The sequence below is a fragment of the Populus trichocarpa genome, chromosome 10 (genome assembly GCF_000002775.5).
Source record: "Populus trichocarpa isolate Nisqually-1 chromosome 10, P.trichocarpa_v4.1, whole genome shotgun sequence".
NCBI lineage: Eukaryota > Viridiplantae > Streptophyta > Magnoliopsida > Malpighiales > Salicaceae > Populus > Populus trichocarpa.
Window position 1 is genome coordinate 16,205,461 of NC_037294.2, and position 25,385 is coordinate 16,230,845.

General features: G+C 33.0%; 3 protein-coding genes and 1 pseudogene across 6 annotated transcripts; 3 read left to right on the top strand and 1 right to left on the bottom strand.

The window, feature by feature from the left end:
* The first annotated feature begins 284 nt into the window (after positions 1 to 284).
* LOC7485865 (ADP-ribosylation factor 1) lies at positions 285 to 2,626 on the top strand. 2 transcript variants are annotated; one of them, XM_002314951.4, is made up of 7 exons: positions 285 to 457; positions 560 to 730; positions 823 to 893; positions 1,467 to 1,586; positions 1,756 to 1,874; positions 2,147 to 2,228; positions 2,366 to 2,626. In XM_002314951.4, the coding sequence occupies exons 2-7, from the start codon at positions 583 to 585 to the stop codon at positions 2,369 to 2,371; spliced, it is 546 nt and encodes a 181-aa protein (XP_002314987.1). In that variant the 5' UTR covers positions 285 to 457; positions 560 to 582; the 3' UTR covers positions 2,372 to 2,626. The 2 variants fall into 2 exon arrangements, with proteins under 2 accessions (XP_002314987.1, XP_006378561.1); XM_006378499.3 differs by having other exon boundaries at positions 291 to 457; positions 557 to 730.
* Positions 2,627 to 4,284: 1,658 nt separating this feature from the next.
* On the bottom strand, positions 4,285 to 12,801 carry LOC7485866 (importin beta-like SAD2 homolog). Of its 3 annotated transcripts, none has more exons than XM_024610703.2 (21): positions 12,587 to 12,801; positions 12,332 to 12,510; positions 12,059 to 12,229; positions 11,826 to 11,936; positions 11,655 to 11,732; positions 11,212 to 11,408; positions 11,071 to 11,131; positions 10,299 to 10,373; positions 10,017 to 10,094; positions 9,838 to 9,900; positions 9,681 to 9,764; positions 9,414 to 9,592; positions 8,947 to 8,986; positions 8,709 to 8,852; positions 8,401 to 8,520; positions 8,097 to 8,312; positions 7,211 to 7,387; positions 6,089 to 6,764; positions 5,535 to 5,731; positions 5,116 to 5,251; positions 4,285 to 4,600 (listed from the first exon to the last, which is right to left on the bottom strand). In XM_024610703.2, exons 1-21 carry the CDS (start codon positions 12,729 to 12,731, stop codon positions 4,449 to 4,451), a joined length of 3,279 nt encoding a protein of 1,092 aa, XP_024466471.2. In that variant the 5' UTR covers positions 12,732 to 12,801; the 3' UTR covers positions 4,285 to 4,448. The 3 variants fall into 3 exon arrangements, with proteins under 3 accessions (XP_024466471.2, XP_052312730.1, XP_052312729.1); XM_052456770.1 differs by having other exon boundaries at positions 6,089 to 6,770; XM_052456769.1 differs by having other exon boundaries at positions 6,089 to 6,779.
* Positions 12,802 to 18,325: 5,524 nt separating this feature from the next.
* Positions 18,326 to 19,497, top strand: LOC127905868 (1-Cys peroxiredoxin-like; annotated as a pseudogene).
* Positions 19,498 to 22,355: 2,858 nt separating this feature from the next.
* Positions 22,356 to 23,679, top strand: LOC7485867 (uncharacterized). The gene is given in 3 exon segments (XM_002314953.4): positions 22,356 to 23,272; positions 23,398 to 23,429; positions 23,431 to 23,679. Coding segments are annotated over 3 exon segments (843 nt in total). The 5' UTR covers positions 22,356 to 22,494; the 3' UTR covers positions 23,464 to 23,679.
* Positions 23,680 to 25,385: the final 1,706 nt, after the last annotated feature.

Consider the following 25,385-nt stretch of genomic DNA (forward strand, 5'->3'; position numbering starts at 1 on the left):
ACCTCGTAACAACATACATATAGATGCTTTGAAACATAATACCCAACAAGACCTTAAACCTCGTAATAACATACATAGATGCTTATAATTGTATTTATGAAAATTTATTATTATTTTTTTATTTAAAATTAATTTTTATATTCTTAAATTTTTTTATATGTTGATATAAAAAAAAATATTTTTTTATTATATTTTTTTAAAAAAATATTTTAAAAGACAGATTCTAGCACCCCGCTTTCAAATTCAAGGATGGCCACATGAAACAAAACAAATGTGACCGTTGACTCCCTCGGCGCCCCGAAATAAAGAAATTCGAACAACCGTGTTGGTTATTTTTAACTCCGACTATCGCGTCACCCTTTAATAAACACAGAGAGACAGAAGAGGAAACGCATTTCCTTGTTAAAGAGAGCGAAGAAAATCAGATCTCAAACTGGTCACTCCTCGACACACCACGGTAACTCTCTAATTCTCTCTTATCTCATTGGATTAGATTAGATCTTTGAAGAATTTAATTAGATGTGGATCTATTAAAAAATTGAGTTGAATGTGACAGAAGAGGAAGAATTGAGGAAAGGCGAGATGGGGCTGTCATTCACGAAATTACTTGGCCGATTGTTCTCGAAGAAAGAAATGCGAATTCTGATGGTAGGTCTTGATGCTGCTGGTAAAACCACCATTCTTTACAAGCTGAAGTTGGGAGAAATTGTCACTACTATCCCTACCATTGGTAAATTATTATTTTATTCACAAACTTTATTTAAAAAAATTAATTAATTATTGGCTGATTTTTGTTGGATCTGTGTTTATATATGTTGTTAGGATTTAATGTGGAAACTGTGGAATATAAGAATATTAGCTTCACTGTTTGGGATGTTGGCGGTCAAGACAAGGTAATTCACATCTGTCTGATTTATTTTATTATCTTCCAATTATTCTTTTTTTTTTTTTTTGTCATTCTAGTTTGGCGCGGGTTGTATGATTTAATAGTCTTGTGTGGTCGATTGGATTGTCGTACATGATGTCGTTCTGTATGTATTGGAAAAAGTATTGACCTTCATTTTGTTAATGTAATGATCATGCTGGGATTGTGTGGATTTACCGACACTTCGTTGTAAAACCATGGTTGACGTGAATGGATTTGCTTTCTACCTTCCTGGATTTTATCTGAGTATTGTGCAAATGGCATTCTGAATAGGATGCAACGATGATGATCAATGTCTGTCATTGATGTGTGTTTTCATCCAGGGGCTTGTTGATAAATAGCCTTGCTTGCGAACACATTAGTTTTCCTCTTGGTTGGATTAGTAACTGTGTGACGTTTTTATATTTATAAAGCTCCCTTTGGGTTTCTTAGTGCATGTCTATTGGTCAACTCAACTTAAATTTTTGTAACTTGGATTGATAAAATGAAGTGGTTTTATTACTCGTCTGCAAATTATTTTTTCTTTTATACGTGATTTCAGATTCGTCCTTTGTGGAGACATTACTTCCAAAACACGCAAGGGCTTATCTTTGTGGTTGACAGCAATGACCGAGATCGAGTTGGTGAGGCCAGAGACGAGCTGCACAGGATGTTGAATGAGGTGCTGAGGGTGTCTATCTTTGCTGATTTTTCACCATTTATGATTTTGCTAGGGCAGATATGTCTTCCATTTATGCTACTGGAACTAGTGACATGATAATTTTGCATAAACCTATATGCAGTGATGTGCTAGGATTGAGGAAATAATATGACCTTTTTTTTCTGGGCAGGATGAGCTGAGGGATGCTGTGCTCCTTGTATTTGCAAATAAGCAAGATCTTCCAAATGCAATGAATGCTGCTGAGATAACTGATAAACTCGGTCTTCATTCTCTAAGACAACGCCACTGGTAAAGTTGATAGTATTCTCCCTCAGAGTCTCTCTCACTCACCCTACAAAGCATGAGAAGCACCGATATATAATAGGGAGTCTTCGTGCAGTGCTGCTCCCACTCCTTCCAGCTACAAAATGCACACTTTTTTTTGGAGGAATACAAACTTGGAATCAAAAGTTTCCTTGTTCTCCATGCTTTGTTCTTCTTTTTTTTTTAACCACCCCTCCATATCATGATTGCTCTACAAAAACATAAGCAAGCATGTAACTCTTGTTGATGTTTTTCAGGTATATCCAGAGCACATGTGCCACTTCAGGAGAAGGGCTTTATGAAGGATTGGACTGGCTTTCAAACAACATTTCTAGCAAGGTATGCCACAATAACACCTATTTTCTTCGTTGCTCGTATTAGAACTTGATTTAATCTGTGTAGTTTCCAATGGTTCACTTTCTGCTAATTGTGGTCTTTTCAGTTATATTCTCTAACTCACGTTTTTGAAATTGCAGGCTTAGTGGACTGGAGATTTAAATTTTCTCAACAATGCGTGCTAGCATTTGATGTTGGGTTTTGTAGACGCTGCCACCATTCTTTTCTTCCTTTTCGCAAGAATTGTCTTATAAATTTATATTTCTCATTTCAGTACTCTGGTTGTCTTTTTAAGTTACATCAGTGTGTAGACTATTGGCATTTGCATCAGAATATATTCTGAATAAGCTCCAAGTAATTGAGTTTCAATGAAGCTGATTATGATCATGAGTTTCAGTCAAGTTATGATATATATTCAGTCTCCGATATTGCAATATCATGCAGTTTTGAACATTGCCATCTGAATTTTACACCCGGCTAATCTTAGAAGACCTTTGATTTAATCAGTTATTTGAGATAAAACCATAAAAGATTTTTAATTATAAAGCATGCTTTTTTTCTAAATACAAAACTGGCTCAGATATCAAGACCTATTTTTGTAAAGTTTCTCCGTTTTAAAAAAAATATCTTTTATATGACACCATAAATTCCAATAGTTAATAAAACATTATTTATTTATTTTTAAAATATAAATATATGAGATATTATCTAATTTATATGGACGCGACTAATATGAGAAATTCATGTCCTCACGGTAAGCACTTAAAAGAATAATTATGTTTTGTTCTTTTTTCCTTTTAGTCAAAAACATAACAAACTACATCATTTTTAGTGCCATTACAATTTTGATAATATCTTTTAGTAAAAGAAAAACCTATATTTAGGTAATGACTAGTTTTTATTATATTTAAAAATATAAAATTAGAAAATAACAAATTATATAATCTCTACTTTCAATTACATTTAATATTACTGAGAAAACTTAAATCTATTCTTCATGCAAGTTTCTTATTATATTTAGAGCTATAAATAATAATTATATTTTTACACCTAAATGTTTTTTTTTTAAATGTCATTCAGATGGGCAGCTAGACGTGATAGCAGAGAGCCGAAAAAAGAGCCTTAAAATTAGGTTTTCATTCCCAAACTTCACCACTGGCAAACACTAAAAAAGAGAGAATCGTCCTAGAAGCAATACTGCTGCAGACAAAATTCCATTAACAGAGCAGGATTCCTACTTTACCCTCCACAAATAAGCAATCGAAAAGGTACACGTGTCACACCTCAATTCTTTGAGCCAAAGCAAACGGCTCAAGAATAGGATGCCACTTGTCAGCTCCATACAATCACATTCCCGCACTGTAACATGTTCAATATATTAAATTGATGTGGTGGCTTCCTGGATATTGGCCAACAAACGAAGCTGAACGAAACCGTTCAGGGCCTAGACCAATGACTGGGTCTTTTTAGGTTATGGCCATTGGCAAATTATACGTCAAGAGAGAGAAGGCAATATAGCAACGAGGAACCTCTATGTTTTTTCCCCAGCCACAAGGCAGAACCCCACATTCCTCTCATACTTACAAATTGTGCCAATTTATGACAGAAACTATTCATATTTGGGAGAATAACTTCGATTCGTGAGTATGGATTCAGAAGAGAGATCCAAAAATGCGTGCGATGTTGGTTATAAGATTTTACCACAAGTAACCAATACCAAGAAGATCCCAAAGAAAGAGTCCCATATATCTTGGGCTTCTCCATCTCCACAAGCAGAACTTTTTCCTCTAGTAAGCTGAAGCAAGTTCTTGTTTTGGTTTGATTTTTGGCTGGGCACGGCAAGCCAACATCAAATGCTTGACTTATTCTCGATGCCTTGCAGATTTAGGCAAAAGATACATAAGCTAGCCTTTCCGCAAGTCTCAAGGACCCCATCACATCAGGGAGGCCCGTCCAATCCGTAGCATTTACGATGTTATTGCTGTGATATGTCATTTGCTTGATGGCCACCTGACTTTTATTTCTCTATTTTGATAATAAATTTGATTTTCTATTCATCAAAAAAATACTTTAAAATATAATTATGAATCTCAATCATGAGTTTGGGGTTTGGGAGATGGGACAAAATTATATCAAGCAAACCAACAAAATAAGAGCGGACAACTCAAACAACTCTTGATATCACAAAATCCTACCATTGTTCTTGGAACGAGTCCATAATTCCTATTGTTGGAAGAAGCAGCTAAATTTTGGAAAGGCATCCAGGAAACTGGAGATGATCTGGGGTGGTATACCATGCCCTTGTATGAGGACGTGGTGGAACCTCTCTATCAATGACAAAACAACCTTCTCCTCATCTGCTTCATCCAAAGAACCTGCAACCCACCATAAAAAACAGCAAACGACTCAAATTGACAGCAGAAGTTGCACGGAAACATAAATCCATGAGATGGTAAACCCAATAGATGCAACACGGAAATAACAATCCTGTCTTAACTTGTTGCAAAGGACAACCATGAAATGATGCAGAACTCCAAACGAAGTAGACAAATACAGCTAAAAGTGACTTGCTAGGTCAGATTATTTACGGGGGGATATTTTGGGAGTTCCCTTATCTTATCACTAATCGACGATCTAACAAGTTTCATTGGAGACCAACGAAGCATCCTCTTTAGTTTTGATGTGTTGCTCTCCAAAGGATTAGAACCATTTACTAAGTAGATTATAAAACCAAGTCAGTATCTGACTATAGACAGTCAATCTAGTCAACTCGTTCCAACATCACAATCTTGTGTTGTGATTACACTTTCTATGGCCTCCAACTGCCCAGTGACAAGAATGTCCTCCGAGTAATTACACTTTCTACAGAACAATGTATAGTCAGACTTACCCAGCTCAATTTCATGCTCTTGATCTTCCACATCTCCCTCTTCAACAACCACACCATTCTCTAAGGCAGAGGCTGCTTTTGCATACCTTTCCAAAAACTCCTCTTCCGTTTCTTCAAGCTCGTCCTCCTCGGAATCCTAATCAGAAAAACAAAATCAGAGCTAAACTTGCAAGTGATTTCAAGATGCAAAACAGAATAATGTACTTGAAACTAAATGGATAACAAGCATAATCCCCAGCATATAGTTCTTCCAATTTTCCAGCATGATTCATCACTTTACTATATAGTCATGAGCTACTATAAACAACTGCAAAAATTAATCACGTAGCTCAGGTACTCAGTGGATACAGCTTTGGAGGAAATAAAATATAGCATCATTTAGAAAACTGTTATCATAAGGGACAATTTGGAAGTCCAACCTCATTGTCGTCGTCGTCGTCTTCTTCGTCACCATCTTCTTCAGCCTCTCCATCTTCTTCATCTTCTTCCATTTCATCCTGCACTTCTTTCAACCTTACCAATGCCTCCAGCAGTGATTTAAAGCAGTCAATTGACAAACCAACCCCTGATTTCTGCTGTCCTAACAATCGCTCTATCACCTTGGCCAAAGTCATTGCTGAGAATCAACAACAATGCACTTTGATCTTCAGCGTACAAGATTATTCTAAATTTTCTAATCTGATGCGGCAAACTTTTATATAATCAATAGAGTTGTGTAGTCAGAAAAAAAAGCAATTGGTACTCTCAACTTCAGCTTCAGTCAAAAATACCCAAACCCAAGGTAACTTTTAAGAACATGTGGGAAATTTAATCAAATTTAAGACACAAAAATACAAAGGAGCAGCAACTTGATTTATAGATTAAAATCAAGTACAATTTGTAAGGGACTAGATTTCCTTTACATTCCAGAGGAGACAAGTAAGGCCCTTCTCAAAAAAAAAAAAAAAAGGAAAGGCAGTAGTAACCTACTAACCTGTTAACTTTATCTCGGACTTTGTTGAAAGACCAGGTTCAAAAGAGCCAGTGGCCACTAAAGCAACAGCAGACACCCAAATCGTGAAACCTCCCTCTGAAGCTCTCTCTAAAATGGACTCCACAGTATCAGGATAGCACAAATAGCATGATGATATAACAAGCAACAAAGGCTTCCACAGTGAACAGGGCTTGCTTTGAATTTCTCTAAAACGAGAAAATGCAGCCTGGCTAAAAGCAGTAACCAAGGACTGCTTCACATTTTCAGTTTCAAACGAGTAGCTCGGGACATTTAGTAACATATGAACGCATGAGGAAGCCCTCCAAGTTGCAGATGGATATTGTGAGATGGCCTCGCTTACAAAAGCACCAATGCCTTCAATGATAGATTGTTGTGGCACTGGTGGAGCAGGAGGTGATGGCATCTGTCTAACAATAAAATTCTCCAGCCCATATTTACTGTGTAGAGTAACAACTTCCTTGATGCAGTCAAAGACTGACAAATCTTCCAACTCTTCCCAAGCATGCCAGTCAGCAATCAGATCAGCCCAAACCAACAACAGTTCAGATAGTTTAAGCTGTTGAATTGCATTGCTTCCAGTAACAGATAGCATAACAGATCGTAGCAAAGTCGATGAATCATCCAAGCATATTGGAGTGGGCCGCACCTCACCGTCCTGATCCTTATAAAACTTCAAGTAAGAGTAAATGGACATATGAAAAAAAAGACGAGAAAACAAATACTCATTATGAGTAGAGTTCAGCAATTGCCTGCGGAAGGTATACAAATGTGGTCATGAGCACAAAATATGAACTAGTGAACCATTCTGATGTGGACACAGAGTGAGGGAAAAACACAAGTGAAAAATAGTTGACCCAAAGCTGAACAAGGAAGCATATCATGAAATTTTGTACTCTAAAGATAAACAATAATCTATTTATGAGAAAACCTGACAAAAACCATTTCCTCCCACTAGATGTGTCCCAATAATTTATCTAAAGAAATAAGTTATTTGATAGCAAACAACTGGTGCAACTTCCTCCAAACAGCAATCTGTGTATGTGTTAACAAGAGACATTTGGTCAAGTTTCTACCAGAACATGGAAAGAAAATAAGACTTACCACTGGATGCATGGGTGCAAGCCAAGCCTGTTCCAACAGTGCTGACAAAGATTTACCGTTCACAGTTCGACCAGATATCCACTTTTCACTTGATTCAATCTGCTCAGTCTCTTCAGGTATGAAGTTTTCCCAAGATTGAGACATCACTGCTAATGTTGCAAAGCCTCTTTCAACCACCTATAATATACAGTATTAATTAATAAAAGAATCATACTTCAAAACAAATAATTTGAGGAACCAATACCATTTATGACATTTTCACACTTATAAACATCATGAGTAAAAATGATCACATATTCTACATCGTATTTCAGGTAAAGATAAGATTAAGAGGGTATGCACTTATAGCGACATAAATTCCTACAGATTGTGGCGCAACTAGACACTATTAATGCATTGAAACAAACGGTGCACATGCTGTGAAGCAATCTACTCTCTGGTGGGTAATGACCCACAGCTTGTGAAGCAACTAACTGCACAACCTTGTACTCCACAAACACAGAATATTTACAGGAAGCTGTCAGTAGAATCCTTGAGCAACACCAATAAATCGAAGAAAATGAAATTTATTCATGGAAGCAACCAACTAGCAGATGGGAAAATGTTAGCAAAGCATAACAGAGAGAATGGCTTAAGTGCAGTGATCTACTCAATGCACAAATGTTGACAGTTATGAACATATTCAGGTCTCCAGAAACTCTTTTCTTTGCTTATTTGCATTCACTCCATGTGGATGAAACATATGGAGTGATATGCCAAAAATTGGTAGGCTAAGCAGGGTTTTCATACTTTATTTCCAATTGGAAAGTAAGAAATACAATGATCAGGAAACTAATTACAACTGATAGAACAAACCACAAGAATAGCTTCAAGAATCAACACGTACTTGAGGCCATGCTTCCATCCTAGGATGTATAGACTTCGAGAGGACTCCAACTAATGATGTGATCATAAAAGGGATATGATCCATCACACTCTCATCACCAGCCTCCACCACAGAACTAAGAAGCTGAAACAATATCAAAGTCTCTTCATCTTCGACATTGATCCGACTAATCACAACTTGAAGAAGAGGTAACCAGTCAGGTGGCGGATAGTCATTCTAAGGAAAACAAATATTAAAGTGAAGTCAGAAACCAGGATCGCATACTGAATGCAATTGCACAATCAGGTGTCTTATTTGGACCTACTTCAAGAAGCTCTGCAATCGCCCCAGCTGCAGAAATTCGCACGGGATAACAAGAAGTGTGCTCATTGTCCGGCATTGTCAGTGCCTTGAGCAACGAGGAATACACGTCTGCATTAATCTCCTGAAAGCAAGGCATAAAGTCAAAAGGAGATATCAGATATTGCTAAACTAAAAGGTTAAAAAAACTTCACTGCTCGAGAATATTGGAACATAAGAAGAAAGGGCGTGCAAAATTGAGATAACAAGAACACGGGTAGATCAATGCAACTTTTGCTTTAATAAAAGTGATGGCATGAGCAAGAGTCTCACTGCTGTTAGACAGGACGCTAGCTCCCCTATAACCCAGTTTGCAGAAGCAATCAAGTATGGTGAGCTCACAGGTATCTTATAAAGTGGTAGCAGCCGAGTTTGAACCAAAGTGGTTATATATCCAGGTTTTTGCTCCCTTATAAACTGTATTTCCAATGGCAATACCAGAAAAAACAAATTAAAGACTTGTTGAAAAACATTACATTAGTCAATAATAAGTGGGTTTCCATTTCCTTACATCTTGCAGGCCACCATATGCCATCAGAACACCAAAATAACTGTCATGGTTAATACACAAACAGGATAAGAAAACATGAAAATATTAAAGAAATAAAAGAAAGTAATGCATATCTGAATGAGAGCAAGAAAATGATGATGAATAATATTCCAACATTGATGTTCCACAGTCAGTAATATGAAGGAAATAAAAGAAATAAAAGAAAGTGATGCATATCTGAATGAGAGCGAGAAAATGATGATGAATAATATTCCAGCATTGATGTTCCACATAGTCAATGTTCACAAATGGATGTGTAATCATATCTATGAAAGACAATGTAGTGCCAACATAATCTCACTATACCACACAAAAGACACAAGTTCAATTTACAAGCCATGCTAGTACTTAGGTAGGAAAATTATCAATCAAGGAGATTCAAGTTGGAGCAGGAATAACAATATCTATAAACTGTATCATGAACTCACTCATTTATAATTCTTGCTTCAGATGCATTGGTGCCAGAAGGGATGGGAAACTTAGACAAAAATGGAAGCACTAGCAACTCTCCCATAGAACAGCGCTGATTATTGCTCTTGTTCTTTTCACTTTTTTTCCGCTTGGATGAGGCTGAAGAACCATTGCTAGAAGTCCCCATGGGAGGTCCCTGCAGACATCCAAAGACAAACTTTGAAGAATAATTTTGCCAAAAAAATATAGGTTAAAACACTTCATGAGAACCATCAAGTACATACCTTCGACATTGAAATAACACCAAGCAAGTTCATTGCACTTTTTCTGGCCGTGAACAGATCCTCCCTCCATCCAGAAATTTCTTCCTGGACATATACTAAAAATAAGGACATAATAAAATTCAAAACAGTTAGGAAGAGAGTAAATTGTTATACATACAAGTTCAGATGGAAGGTTCTTTCGAATGTACTCTTCTACATCTTCTTCCCACTCAGAAACATCCTACTTGTAAAGGCCACACAAAAAAATTAAGAATAGAAACCAAATCAAGTTATTACATTCAAAAAACTTCTCAAGGAAATGTAACAGTTTTTTGTTATTTAAAAAAAAAAACACACCTTCTCATTCAGGACCAATGCTGGTAAGATTGCAGAGTCCAATAAAAATGAAAAATGTGACGAAACTAATCTCCATCCCTGTTTCCAGGAAACTGAACTTTAGAAAAGGAATTGTATTTAAGCCAGGAACCCCAACAATAAACAAGTGATCCATATACTGACCAGAAAGTAGTAGAATCAATGAGAACATAAAACTAACTAGAAAACAACAACAATAATAATAAATGCAAAATCAACTTAAATATTACTTTTCCAGAATTCAAAATGCACAAAAGAACTTACAGGGCCAGTCTCTAGGATGTTTGAAATTACATCGAAAGCTAATGAAATAATCCTCTCCGAAAGGAAATCAAGCTTCTGCATAAAGATTACCGCTTTTCAAGTTCTGATATGACCAACAAAGCGGAAATTGGATAAACACAACCTATGAAGTAACTAGAACTGAAGATGAGAATTGTAGAAACTTGTACCAAACCATCAAAAGTTTAAGGAAAAAATGGAACAATATATGGATAACTTGCAACAGTTAGGAACGAATGTACATGTGTGTTTGTGTCTGCACACATGTACATGTACAGATATGTATTTATTTGGATGCTGGGATTTAAATTTTAATAAAAGCTTGAGCATGTGCATACTATGAAATGAAGAAAAGAGAGGAATCTTAGGACCCTGTACGGTGCTTATGATGACACAAGAAAGAGAAGAGGGGGAAGGGGCAGCTGCATCAGTATAGAAGGAGAATACAAGTAATTTTTATTTCTTTCTCTCTTTTTTTTTTGGTGTGGGGGGTCAAGTCTTCATTAAAGCTAGAAAAACATGTTGACTTAAATGAAGATAAGGCAAGGCCTAGGCTCTTCCAGGAAGCATAATAGGAACCAAGCCTGAGGTCAAACCCACAGATTTAACAAATGATTTTCAGGATGCAGCTTAATTACAATCCCACGAAACATGTTGCACGCAATTGTAAGTGGATGCCAGCTGCCAAGCAATGATCATCTACAACAATTTTTTAAAAGTGAGTGGGAGAGAAAGAGAGAGGGAGAGAGCTCACGCTGATGTTTGTGCTATATCTGACAATCTTCAAAGCACTGTTTATGATGTCTGGCATTAACCTATAAAAGTAGAGTTAGAAAATATCAATGAAAGTGCATTAACACTGAAACACAATATAAAGTAAAATCCAGTCTATTACTTGTCAGAATACTTCCGATGTCGGGTAATCAGAGCACGAAATATGAGCAAGGTCCTCTTTCCAGTCTTCAATCGTAAGAAGTATTGATCATCTGGCACAACACCATGATCAAAGCTCAAGGAACCCAGAAGCCCGATCAAATTACAACAAAATGAAGGCAAGAGAGGAACTAATGCAGATGGCATATGCGACCTCACCTATAAAACTAAACACAGGTCAAATGAAAAGGCAGATGGATAAAATGCAAGAGAAAACTACAGGCCATTTTGTTCAATTTAGTCAGAATGATTTGTTGAGAAATTACAAAGGAGTCAAGGTTATGCACAAGTAGCAACTAGCTTTTAACTAAGAACACAAAACCGAAAACAAATGGATCACATATAATGTGGATCTTAAGAACAGTTTGTCAAAATAGCATTTGGAGAACGTGAAAAGGTACTTACAGTGAAATATATGCACTTGCATACAATAAGAAGGATCATCTCCATTTCCATTTCTATTCGACCCTGATCAGACAACGCCTGTTTGATGCAAAATATAACCCATCATTTGAAAACGCATACCTATGATCACTAGGAATAGTCAACATACACAGTGGAAGCCAACTACAGAACCTTTTGTACAAGTTGATGGAATAAACTTAGAATTGGTACAAGAATTTCTTTTGCAATCAGCTCCAACTGTGGTGGCACTGGCTCCCTGGCAACTTTAGGATTTAGAAAGTACTGCCCAATAGTAAACACAGTCATAACGAGATTAATTGAGTTGAGTGATTGTCATTGATGATAAAACGCGAAAAAAAATATTAATATCCGAATTGCCACAAGAAAAATTAATAAATAAGTACCTGGAAAGGTCTAACGAGTGCTTGAAGAACCGTAAGCGCATTGATAGTTTTCCATTCACAATTCGCACCAGTGCTAATTAGATTACTATTTTGAATAGCAGACCATAATTCAGGTACAAGCTCTGGCCAATTATTCTGCTTAACAAACTCTGCTGCAATAATAATCCGAAACTGCCAGCAGTTTTTTTTATAAAAAAAATCCATAATTAAGGTGTGCAGGGGAGACAAACAAGTGTTGAAATGAAAAATAAATTGAGTGATGTGCGTGTGTACCGTTTCAACTAATACTTTTAGAACCGGAGGTTCGACTTGAAGCAGAGATCGCATAAGCTTATCCTTGAATTCCTTGCTGACATTCGATTTTGAATTCGGATTTTCACTGTTAATGTTCCGCCGAGTGAAGTTTTTAAGGTACGTGGCAGCTGCGACGCTTTGCCCATTATTTCCGCCTCCTGCGGAAAACGAAAGTAAGATCAATTAATTGAGTGGTTTTAAAAGAAGTTATGAGATATATGGAGGTGGTGCTACCGGTGGAGATGGAGAGGAGAGAGAAGGGGAAGTGAGGAGAATGAGAGAAGCGATCGAGGGATTCTGTTGCTGTGTGAACGACGGTGCTATCGGGGCTGAGAGTGTCGTTCAGTAGCTGGGCTACTAAAGAGACCTCCATGGCCATGGAGATTTTTGTTTTTGTTTGTTTTAGGCGCTGGATTGAGAAACCCTGGATTGAGAAAACCCTAATTATGGGAAAGAAAGAGGGAAAAGACGGGGCAGTGTGAAATTATTGGGCGGGAAAAAACAATGTATTATGACGTAAGCAAAACAAATGAACTGAATGGTATTCAACCTCTCGCATGCAAGCAAGAGCTCTGTCATGTTATTTGTTTGGTATTTGTTAATATGTTTTTGAAAAATATTTTAATTTTAAAATATATTAAAATATATTTTTATATTTAATATTATATTTTTTGTTTGGTGTTAGGCATGTATTTTTTAAAAATATATTTCTCCTATAAAGTGTTTTAAAATAAGTTTTTTATATATTTTTTATTTTTAATATTAATATATCAAAATTATTAAAAAAACACTTGAAAAAAAAAACTTTTCAAAAACAAATGCATTTTTGAAAAGCACTTAAAAGAAAAAGTCTTTGCACCCCTAAACAAATACTTAGTATGTTTAGTATTGTAGTATAGAGTGTTTGTTAGAAAAGAATTAATTAAAAATACATTAAAATTATATATTTTTTATTTTTAATAGTTACACATCAAAATTATTAAAAATAAACAACTAAAAAATACTTAATATTTTTCAAGGTTAAAAGCAATTTAAAAACACTCACTTGAAGATACAAACTCAAGTATCTCAACTCAGTAGTGCATTCATTTCCAATAATTCGTGACTGATTGCAACAACCAAGGTGGAATATTGGTTCTATCCCCACAACTCATCAAAACTGCGACACAAAAAATCAATTTAACTTCCCATTTTTCTGGTCTCACGGATAAAATCGTGTTTTCTTAGAAGCATGTTTATACGTTGCTACATAACTGGTGAGCTTTCCAATTCATGCTAGGTTGGCAAGATGAGATCAGTGTAATTTGTCAAAATGGCATGCTTAATGTACTTTTTCTCTGTGAAAAAATAAATATATAAGCTTTTTAAATATATTTTTATTGATAAAATTCTAATTATATATCAAAAAGTATATACAAACATTTAATTAAATAGATCGAGAATCATACGTGCTGATAAATATGAAAAACAAAGTGTTGACGCATTTATTCATTTCGTCTCGCTGCAAGCCGAACAAATTTTTTTTAATAATAATATGTAAGTGTTATTAATTTGTTTTTTAACTTCGAGTAAAAAATATAATCATAAATAAAAAGGTTGATGCTAACATATAATAAATATCATATGTATTTATAAAAACATGTAAGATCTCAAGTTAATTTTTAATATATCAAAAAAATAGAATAATGTTGCAATTGTTACAGTAAAACATTATTTCTTTAGTCTTTGTATGATATTTAAAAAAAGAATGCAAAGAAAAAAATAATATTTTTTCCAAAAAAATTGAAGAAAAACTAATAATATAAAAATAAAGTTAAGAAAAAAAATGATGTTAAAATGACAAAGTGTAAAATAATAAAAATACCAAGTTTAAAAAGAGAGAAAAAAAACTTGTTTCCTCAGAAAAAAAATACAACTACAATTACAAGTTTCTCAAATATATAATATAATATAATATAATATAATAATTAGTTATCTCCTTCCATTATCACAGGATAAAATTCGTATCCATAATTTAAGAACTTTCCATAGATTCAACCCGTACTCCATCCACATCAAGTGGATCTTGGGTGTTAATTTACCTGTCAAAATATTACACCATCTTTGCAGAAACTTCAAACACCCCAGCAATCTGGTGACTTGACGGTATACCCATGTCTGCTTCTTTATTCACAGCGCCACGCCTTTGTCATTGATAAGCAGATGGAGTAACTAATTTAAATTAATTTAATATTAAAGAATATCAGATCAAAGTAGAGATTTTGCTAATGGATTTGAAACTGTGACGGGGGAGACCAGGTATTAAATTTAATCGGAGAATCCGTTGATCAGCTTGCTTTTATACAAATCCTGAAATTATCCATGAGAGAAGTAGGTTTAAAAAACAATAGAAAAGCACGAAAAAATCAGCCTCTGACAAAAGAAACCAAAACGCATCTCCCACGGAAAAAGTGGAACAGGTATTTTAGTGAGTCTTCGAGGTAAGTTTTAAAATGTTTTTTTTATAGAAAAAATTGATTTTTTTTATTTTACTTTAATTTATTATTTTTTTATCATTTTTATAACAAAAATAAATTTAAAAAAATTATTTAAAATTTTTTTTAACAAAAAACACTTTAAAAAAACAATTATTACCACACTCTCCACCACCCTCCTCATTAATTGTGCAAATGTGATATTTTTTTGGTATAGCTACTCAACCGTGCTTTTGATTTTTTTAGCTTCAAGTTATTAGTTTTTGTGTTTTATATTATTTTTACATGCTAAGGTGCTTTTTTAAAATAATAATAAAATATTATTTTGATATATTTTTAAAATAAAAACATTTTAAAAAACAGTATCTATTACACTCTAAAACATACTCTAAATCTTGATCGACATGGTGAGTAAACTTGGTTGTCCACCAACCCTTTATTTTTTTTTACTTATTTTTTTTACTGGATTTCAATTTAAATCAGGTGGGAGCAGACCCATTGTAATTGGTTGACTTGGCAAGTTTAGTTATAACTCCGTCAAAATCTAATTTGTTTTTTTCCCCCAAACCTAGGTTATTGCAACTCTTTTTTAAAAAAATAATATTAAAATGTTGATTTGTTTTTACTTGGGTTAATATACCCAACTCAATGTCTCGAGTCATGAGCTCGACTAGATTTAATAGCTATGTTTCAATAATTTAGTTTTGATTTTATTAAATGACAGTAAAAATAAACATCCACACGACAATATAATAAATAAGATCATGAAAGGGAAATGGTTGATTTGCTATCAATATAGTTTATTAAATAAAAATAAAAAATAATTATAAAAAAATATTAAAAAATAATGACTTGAACAAAAAAAAGAAAAAGGTATATTCTTAATCAGAAAACTAACTTTCTTGATCATGCATTTTCTTATTATTCTGATAAAAATATTTTTTTATTATAAACATTATTTTAAAAGTAAAAACTTATTATGATCACCAAATAAAATTTTAATAAAAAAATTAAAAAATTTCAATTAATCATTTTTATGCGAGAGTAATAATTTTTTTAAAAAAATATCTATGTAATAAATTAAAATAAAACAATAAAAATAAATTTTCCATCCTCTTGCCGATACATACTTATTAATAATGCAATCAGTAGTATTATTATGAAAGGCCTCACTCTTTTTCAAAACAGTTGCACAATTGGACAATCCTTGGATATTACTTTAATAAATCGATCCAAGTATTTTTTATTTTTTTGTCGATAATCAAGAAGAAAAAGAAAAAAGGGATATTTTTTATTTTTTAAAAAAAAAAGGCATAAACGGTTATGGAAATGCAGGCCCACATGCCCAATTGGCGTTTTGCCCATCCTATTTTTCTTAAATATATAGCAATATAGCAGAAGACTTGTCGTTTTCTTATTTATTTTTTGGATATTTTTGGTGGATGAAAAATTATGGTTCAAATTTTTAAATTTAAAAAATTTAATTTAATTTATTTAAAAATACACCAAAAACATAACAAGAACCTTAATAAAACCTGTTTCAAAACCCAAAAAAAACCTAAAATATCTTAAAAAACAAACTTCTATTGAATAAAAAAAACCCTTGTGGATCCTGTTTTATTTTTTATGACATGTTCACATAGAAACACTATCTCAACTGAACTTCTACATCTGAATCGAATTTATTGACACTAAAATTAATATTTTAAATTGTCTGAAGACTCAGAAGTCAGAACAACCATTTTCTCTCTTCTCTCTGTTTTTTTTTTTGGTCAGCTCTCTATCCTTTAAAACCCAAGCAAATGAAATGTAAAATAAATGAGATTTATGACTAGAATGTGAAATTCTGAAAATATAAAAAAATCAAGGACTATAAATTAAAAAGTGAAAATTTCAAGAAGTAAATTATTTGAAAGAATGAAATAAAAAAATATTAGTGGTCGAAACGAATAATTATTCAAAGAAAATAAAAGAGGCTAAAACTAACAGTGCACGGTGCATCTAAGTCTTGAACAGCAACATAATAAACAATCATACCTTCTCTTTTATAAAATTTCACAGTATAATAAATAAACAACCTCCAATTTAATTAAATTACTAAAATTATAATTAATTATTAGATACACCTCTTCTACCGAGGTTGGTAACATATGTTTCCGGTGCCCGTTACAGAGGGTGTTGTTTACGCGGTAATTTTTAAAACTAATTACGTAAACATAATGTCTGGTAATATTAAAACTCAATTTATTATTTGTGTGGAATCCATATATTTTATGTTGAAATCGCTGGTTTGCACAAAGGAATTGAGAGTTGCTTCTCTCCCTGTCGCGTCTATGCTAGGTGAATTAATTCACCTGGTACTGTTCAGTGAACAATGTCTCAACTGTTTATTGAACCGCGTCCGATCCGATAAAAAAAATTCATTTTTAAAATTGTGTTTTATTCAAAAAACTAGTGTTTAATATTATTTAATAACATTACATAAATTAGAAGGACATCGCATGATGATGTAACATTTGTGGAATTTGATCACAATTCAAATTTTGTTTCTGATGATATTTTATCTGATTTTATTGCACGCTCAAAAAACCATGAAAACTATAGTTTTTATCAGATGAATTTCATACGTGATGAAATTATAAATAAGTTAATGGAATAATAAAAAATATTTAAATTAAAAACCATCAATATTAATATATATCTTTTTTTAATTATTTTATAACTTCAATTTGAAAAGAATGTTTAACTAAACACATTAAATTAATTTTTATTTTATTTTAATTATAACTACGGTTTTAACTAAACTTATATAAATACTAAATGAATCTCAACTAAAAATAATTTTTATAAAATATATTTTTTTTAAATTACAACTATAAAAGCTATAATAATACCAAACAATGTCTATATGCCGGGAGACAAACGACAGGTCATGAACACAACGCAAGAGTGACAGGTAAGCAAGACTTTCCAGAATGAAGAGCCAGGGTGGCCCGTCCACATAAATCGCACTCGCGCTCGCGTAACCTGCCCCAGCTATAGCCACGATACATGCCACGTTCTCTCCACGCAGACACTCTTTCAACTCCTCTACCGGGGGCCCACCTTCCAAATTCCAACGTCACAGTCGCCAAGAAAAAAAACAGAGACTTCATTATTTTTCAGACTCTGAAAATGCCAGGCCTTACTTTTGGAGCCCCGAGACTTTTTTTTTTTCATTGAAAAATATAATTTTTTATTTTTTTATATTTTTAAATTATTTTAATATTTAAAATACTTTTTTATAAAAATATTTTCAAATAAAAAATATTTTAAAAAAATTAACCACTACTATATTTTCTAACACCCAAATGAAAACCATCAGGTTATCAACTCTTGTAGTATACGGTGTGTTTATATTTTATTTTTTAAAAGAAAATTATTTTTAATTTTTATTTTATTTTTAAAAAATATATACAAGCCCTTCAAAATAATAAATACTTAATTTATTAAAAATATTTGCACTACCAAGCCTGGTCAGATGGCTTTTTATGCTCTAGAATTTGCTAAGAGCATCTCCGATGAGAGATGTTATTTTAAATAGGTAAATTGATAAAATAACATTTTGAATAGTATAATTTTTTTTTTATCATGTAGACTCCAATGGAAAAAAATCATTCGAAAATCCAATTCTATTAGAGTATAATAAATAAGTATTTTATTTTTTTTAATGATTTTGATGATATTTTTTTTCCACATGACTATATTTAATTGCCTTATTCTTTTGTTGACCCTACTTTGTTAGTTTTGGCTATTTTAAGAGATATGTAGGAATAATATTTATGAGAAAAAAAAGACTTTTTAGCATTTTGTTTGGTTTTTTTTTTAGAAAAAAAAAAGTAAAAAAAGATTAAAATATTACTTTTTTTTAACTTTGAGTATCCATTTAGAAGCTCCGATATGCTCTAAGAGAGGAGCCATGCTTTTGGGACTGTCTTGTGACGATGTTTTGTCTCATGTTGAGTGGGTTAAGGATATTTAAGCCTACACTGCAAGAATCTTTCAATATAAATTATATTTGTTAATTTGGTAATTGGAAAATATTCAACAGAACAATATGTAAAGAATTTTGCAGTTATGTGAACTTTGTCCAGTAATAATGTTTTTATAGCAGTAATATTTTATGATTCTTGAGTAATTACTAATTTTATGCACAATTTGTGCATGCAGCCTGGATACAAGGTTTCATAGCCAGTTATTGCAGATCCTAGCAGAGAGCTCATTGAGCAATTTAATATGGTGGATCCAGACGAGAAAGACTCCCCTGGGCAGAGTGTTCCATCTCGAGCTCTGTGTGTTGCTGGTGCTGACAGGGGGGCGAGCTCGAAAACCAGAAGCAACTTCTCCATTTTTCTTTTAACTGACCTGGTTAGCCATAGAAAAAGGACTTTTTTGCTTTTAAAATTTAAAATTATTGTCATTGTATACCAATTAATGTACTTGATTTAAGCGACCAAAGTTTCGCTAATCAAATTTAATTAATTTCGGGATGGTGTCATATGGTGGATCGAGCTGAGCTTTCTATACCTAGCAAGCACTGGTCGCAACATGGATGAAGCAGTGAGGCTCCTGGATTCCCTAGAGCGGGCATCAAAGAACGAGATAGCAAACTGTGATCAGCAAAAATGCTGAAATATTTTTACCTGAGTCCTTGCCGGGCTCATGTTCTAAATCAAACTGTTTTAGAATTATCCTAACATGACACTGATAACTTTGCTAATTCAAAAGTAAGTCGTATGATTTACGAAAATGTGATTTTGGTTTGAATAAATTTTCCAAGGTGACATCCTTTTAAAAAAACATATCAAGACTATAATTTATTTGATCAATTAGAGTATTACAGTCTAACCAATATCAAACTTGTGACTTTGATTCTTTCAGGTTTAATTTTTTTATCTAGTCGTATGATAAAAAACATAATTACTCATAAAATTGAATATTAACTCAACACCGAGATATTTGTTTAAAATCTAGATAACTATTTAAAAAGTAAATAAAAACAAATTATGAAATTTAATTTTTAATTAATTAAAATTAACTGACCAAGACTGTGATTTAAGTCATAAACTTAATCGAGTTTAATATTTTTTATAATTTTTTATTTTATTATATAACACAAAAAAATATGAAACCAAATAAACATCACAAAAAATAAACGAGCACAATATTAAAAACCAAATAAATATAAGGGTAGTTGTTCGAGATTAGGATAAATCTATAAATATGAAACCATAACAAATTACACTGCACGGTTAAAAACAAATATATTAGTAGAGAAAGAGATAGGAAAAAAGACTTAACAATAAAAATCATTGAAGATCCAACTATGAAAAATCAAATCATGAAAAAAAAACTTCGGCCCGCGAGCACAAGGTAACCCAAGTGTTAGCCCTGAAATTTTTTTTAAAATTTTTTTTTGGGGTAGATGACTTTCCCTCATTTTTTGAAAAAAAAATAGCAAGTGACGCATCGCATGCCACGATAAACAACATGTCGCACGATTTGCCTATAATTCAATGACTAGAAGTCGTTGGAAAGTTGGGCTAGGGGTATTTAACACTGGAAAAAATAATTTTAACCTTTTTTTTAATGAAAAAACACTTTAAAGAATATAAAAACTATAATAAATCAATCTATACCTTTAAATATCCCAAAAAGCAGTCAAAAACAAAAACAAAAAACTCAAAATCCAAAAACTTTCCGAAATTAGATACAGATTTCAGGGAATTTAAATGTGAAGTACCATTATATGAAACTGTTTTCATTCAGTGGAATTCATTGGCATTATTGACATTAATATTGACCATTTTGATAATTAAAATCGCTATCAAACAATACATTTTCTCTTCACCTCAAGGAACCAATGACTTTAGATACTATACAAAATAAATAAATAAAATTTCAGATAAAAAATATTTTTTTAAAAAATGAAAAAGATGAAAAATAAGTATGTTGAAAACGAAGACCAAGGTCAAGTTTTTCAGTCAATTTCAAAATGAACATCTATACCCACCGTGCTTTTTTTTTTTATCCTGGTACCATGCATTTCAAATTTATCCCTTGACAAAATAGAAGCAACTGGTTTTTAATTTAGCTATAAAAGGATGCAGTCAACAAAAACAAAAAAAATTAATGACAAAAATAAATTTTTTTCGACTGAGAGAATCTATCATGAAATGTTAGAGATGCTACATGTCATGGACCAATAATATTTTCCCATGTCTTTTAGTGATTTCCATGATTATATAAAATTAACTATTAACTTATCAATTTAATTAATTTTAATTTTAACTCATTTTGTTAGTCAATCTAATTTTAATCTTAACGGGAAACCTTCTTGGTAGGATTACTAAATATACGTTTTTTCAGTGGAAGACTGCAACTGCCTTTTCGAAATATAAGTATTCAACAGCTGAATTTTCAATATTAAGAGTGTGTTTTTCTACGTTGTTGTGTCTGTGTTTAAGATGCAAATGCAACAATGTTTGATAAAAAAAAAAAAACATAAATTTCTATTCATGGATCTCATCAAATTATGCGTTTGAAACGCATGGAAATCGAAAGCAGGTCCTACCTGCTTCTCGCGGCTGCACCATGCTGCACTGTTCAGTGAACAATGCAACATCCCTCCCAACAGTGCGAATGAATTTTAATTTACTCCTACTGTTCACTTAAACAATGTTTTTTTTTTGAAAAACCAGTTAATAGTTTTTTTTCCTGAAAAACCAGTGCAGTTAATTGATTTCACTCGCATTGTTCACGTGAATATGATATTAATTTTTATTTTTTTAAAAAAATGAGTTTAAGTTGAATTAAATTTATTCGTACTGTAATCTCAATTTTATTCTTGATAATATTTTATTTAATTTTATTACACGCTCTAAAAATCATCGAAACTGTATTCTTGTCGGATGAATTTTGTATGTAATAAAATTGTAGATAGTTTAATGGAACAATAAATTTTTTTTATATAAAGTATAATTTATTTCACGATGTAGTAGCAATAGTTAAATCTACAATATTTAAATTAAAAACCATTAATATTAATATATATATATATATATATATATATATATATATATATATTTTAAATTATTTTATAACCTCAATTTCAAAAGCATTCTTAAACAAACACATTAAATTATTTTTTGTTCAACCTCAATTTTAACCATAGTTTTAACCAAACACTTATTTTTTAAAACCAATCTCAAATAAAAATACTTTTTATAAAATAATTTTTTTTAAATAACAATCACAAAAACATCAAACATACTATAACTTAATGCAATAAATTAAAATCATGGAAAAATCATCTTGCATTCGGCTCCTGCACATTGTTCAATTCTTACACCTGGCCGCTATGTTTGAAAAAGACTAGCCAACTTTTCCTCCATTTTCAACTAGTGGATCCCAGCACCAGGCTGTCTCATTCATAACGGTCAAAAAGCCCCCCATCCCATCCCAGCCAGTTCGAGTAAATCATGGAGATATTGCCAGTAACTATGCCTTTCTTTCACAGGAATCGAAATGGTGCCAAAGTCATTGATTTTTCCCTCTCTTCAAGCTCGTATCATAAAAAACCTTTTGCCACATTAATTTTTCTGGCTCACAAACAAAACTATCCAAGAAATGCCTACAGTAGCACCACTCATCATTTTCAAGCTGTCCATATTCATAATCGTAACACTTCAACCACCACCAGCCCTTTCTCTCACTCCCTGCAGAACCTCCTGTGGAAGCATTGCCATAAACTACCCCTTTGGCATCGATGATGGGTGTGGCGCACCGCAGTTCCGGTCCATGCTGAACTGCAGCACTGATTTGTTCTTTTTAACCCCCTCGGGAGGCTACAAGGTCCAACACATAGATTATGATAAGAAAACAATGACAATATATGATCCTGCTATGTCAACATGCTCCATTCTACAACCCCACCATGATTTTATCATGACAGACATTCAATCTGTCACTATCCCTCCAACTCCAGATACTGTTTTCGCTCTTCTCAATTGCTCTATTGACTCTCCAGTACTTAACCATTACAAAAACCTTTGTTTCGACTTCTCTGGCCATTCCTGTGATGAGCTCTACGGCGCGTGCAACGCTTTTAGAGTTTTCCATTTGCTAACAAATAGTTCTCCACCTTGTTGTTTTACGGGGTACGATACTGTGAAGTTTATGAGAATGAATATTTTGGACTGCACGCATTACACTACAGTGATTAACACTGATAATTTGCGGGGTATTGGACCTTTGGACTGGGTTTATGGGATCAAACTTTCTTTTACTGTGCCTGAAACAGGTTGTGAACGGTGCTCACAATCTGGTGGGACTTGTGGGTATGATACTGAAACTGAAGTAATGACGTGTCTGTGCTCGAGCTCCACTAACTACACTAGAGAATGCGGTAAGAATTCTTTAATCTTTGCTTGTCAAGAATCATTGGAGAGGTTATTTGAGCGAAATAAATTTATTGTATGTTGTGGGCACTGAGGTTTGCTGGCTAATTTTTTTATTCGTCTTCTGTTTCAGCTGGGGGCAGTTTTACCGCAGGTGATCATAGAAGCAGCCATTCTCCGTGGACATTCTTCCATGTAGCAATCTTGCTTGTTTTGAGTTTATTACTAGTGATTTAATGATCATGATCGTATTGTAAATCATCTCTGAATCTCACTATTTCTCCCTGTATTCACTTCTCTGTTTTGGCCGAAGTTTTGGAACCTGGAAGTAGAAAACACTCACAACATGGCCAGTGACTTGAGAAAATGTACTGAATTTCTTTTAATATATGCAAGGTTGTTTGGGTTTAGAAAAGATAGCAGCAGGAAGGAGCTTTCACAAAAAATTGCTTTCGCATCCAATGGCGAGTGCCAACAACCCTGCACTAACCTTTTTTTTTTTTTTTATATATAAAAAAGCTGCATTAAATAAATCTTGTTAACTGTGGCGGTGTTTATAATATCCTGTTCAGATGTGATGTTCGTCCTTTCCTGAAGTTCCAGGCCGAGCCAAAAGCCCGAGTTTCTGAAGAATGTGTCGTATTTGACTGTTGGCTTGGATTTAAGGTTGAAAATTGTTAAAGCCAGTTATATATTGTATGAATTGTGCCAGTAGAGGATAATAATCACTATGATCAAAGTTTATGAGAAATATGTGTGAATTTCTCATTAAATCAACGACACAAGCATAAGAATCGCTGGAATTTTGCTCTTGTTCGTTTCAACAGAAAATCGTCTCTACTTCTTTTTTTTTTTCATCTTGACAAAACTTCGAGGATTACAATTTTTTCCCCCGTGATTAAAAAAATTAGCCAGTCCAGGGCTTCTTGCTCTTTGGATTTCTCCATGTGTTTTAGACAACGGGCTTTGCGTTCTATTTCTTTTATAACTGGGCTGGGCTTTTCCAGTCTAGCCCACCTAATTAGAATTTTTACGCTGTTGCAAAAAATACAAAAAATATTTAGTAGTTTTTCTCACGTAAATAGTCATGCCAATTGCCTTTAAATTAGTGCATGAGAATGAATTGTCCTGTAAAATTGTAAAGGGGAAATATCACTGCAGAAAAAAATACTAAAATTATCTCGAGGTTAAAATGTTTTTTATTTAGAAATATATCAAAATAATATTTTTTTTATTTTTTAAAAATTATTTTTGATATCATCACATCAAAATTAAATGAAAACACCAAAAATATATTAATTTAAAATTAAAAAAATAAAAAATAATTTTAAAATGTACTATATTTTTGAAAGATTCGCAGCCAGTTGTGTCTCAGAGTGGGCCATCAGTCACCACGTTGTTGTGCTGAAGCCTCTGCTCATGCTCCTGCAGCCTTTGATCTGAGTGCTATGACCCATGGCCTTTTATATTTTCGTTGCCATTATGATGGTACACAGCCATTTGGGCCCATTACCAATCATTGAATTCAAAGCCCACCTTTTCTTTAGCTCGCTCTTGGACGGGTGCTTTAAGACGTTGGATTCTCTTTCCCACCAACGTAAATAAATAAAGTTGCGAATTTTGGATTTTATGCTCAGAATACCTGGACCCGTTAGCAACTAGATTTTCTTTATCCTACCACCTTTCAATCGTTTAATTTCCCTCCAAGTCCGTTTGACACTTGACAGGGATAGCGCTCCCAGGATCTAAATTTGTGCTTTAGGGACAAAATTTACCGATTACCATCATTTCTCTCCTTGAAGTTATCGTTGTAATCAAACAAAAAGATGTTATGCTAATCACATCTAATCTTTTAAGCTAATGATGCATTGTGGTGATACTCGTATCTAATTCAATATTGTTTGATTTTTAAATTGATTTTTACTTATAAATATATTAAAATAATATATATTTTTTTAAAAATATATTTTTAATATTAACATATTAAAATGATTAAAAATGAGTTTTAGACAACCCGTTCATATTTAAATTAATGTATTTATAATGTTTTAAAATCAATGCCATGCTTAGGAATGCAGTCATGTTTACTGTGCAACCCAAAATTTTCAAACGAATACTAAA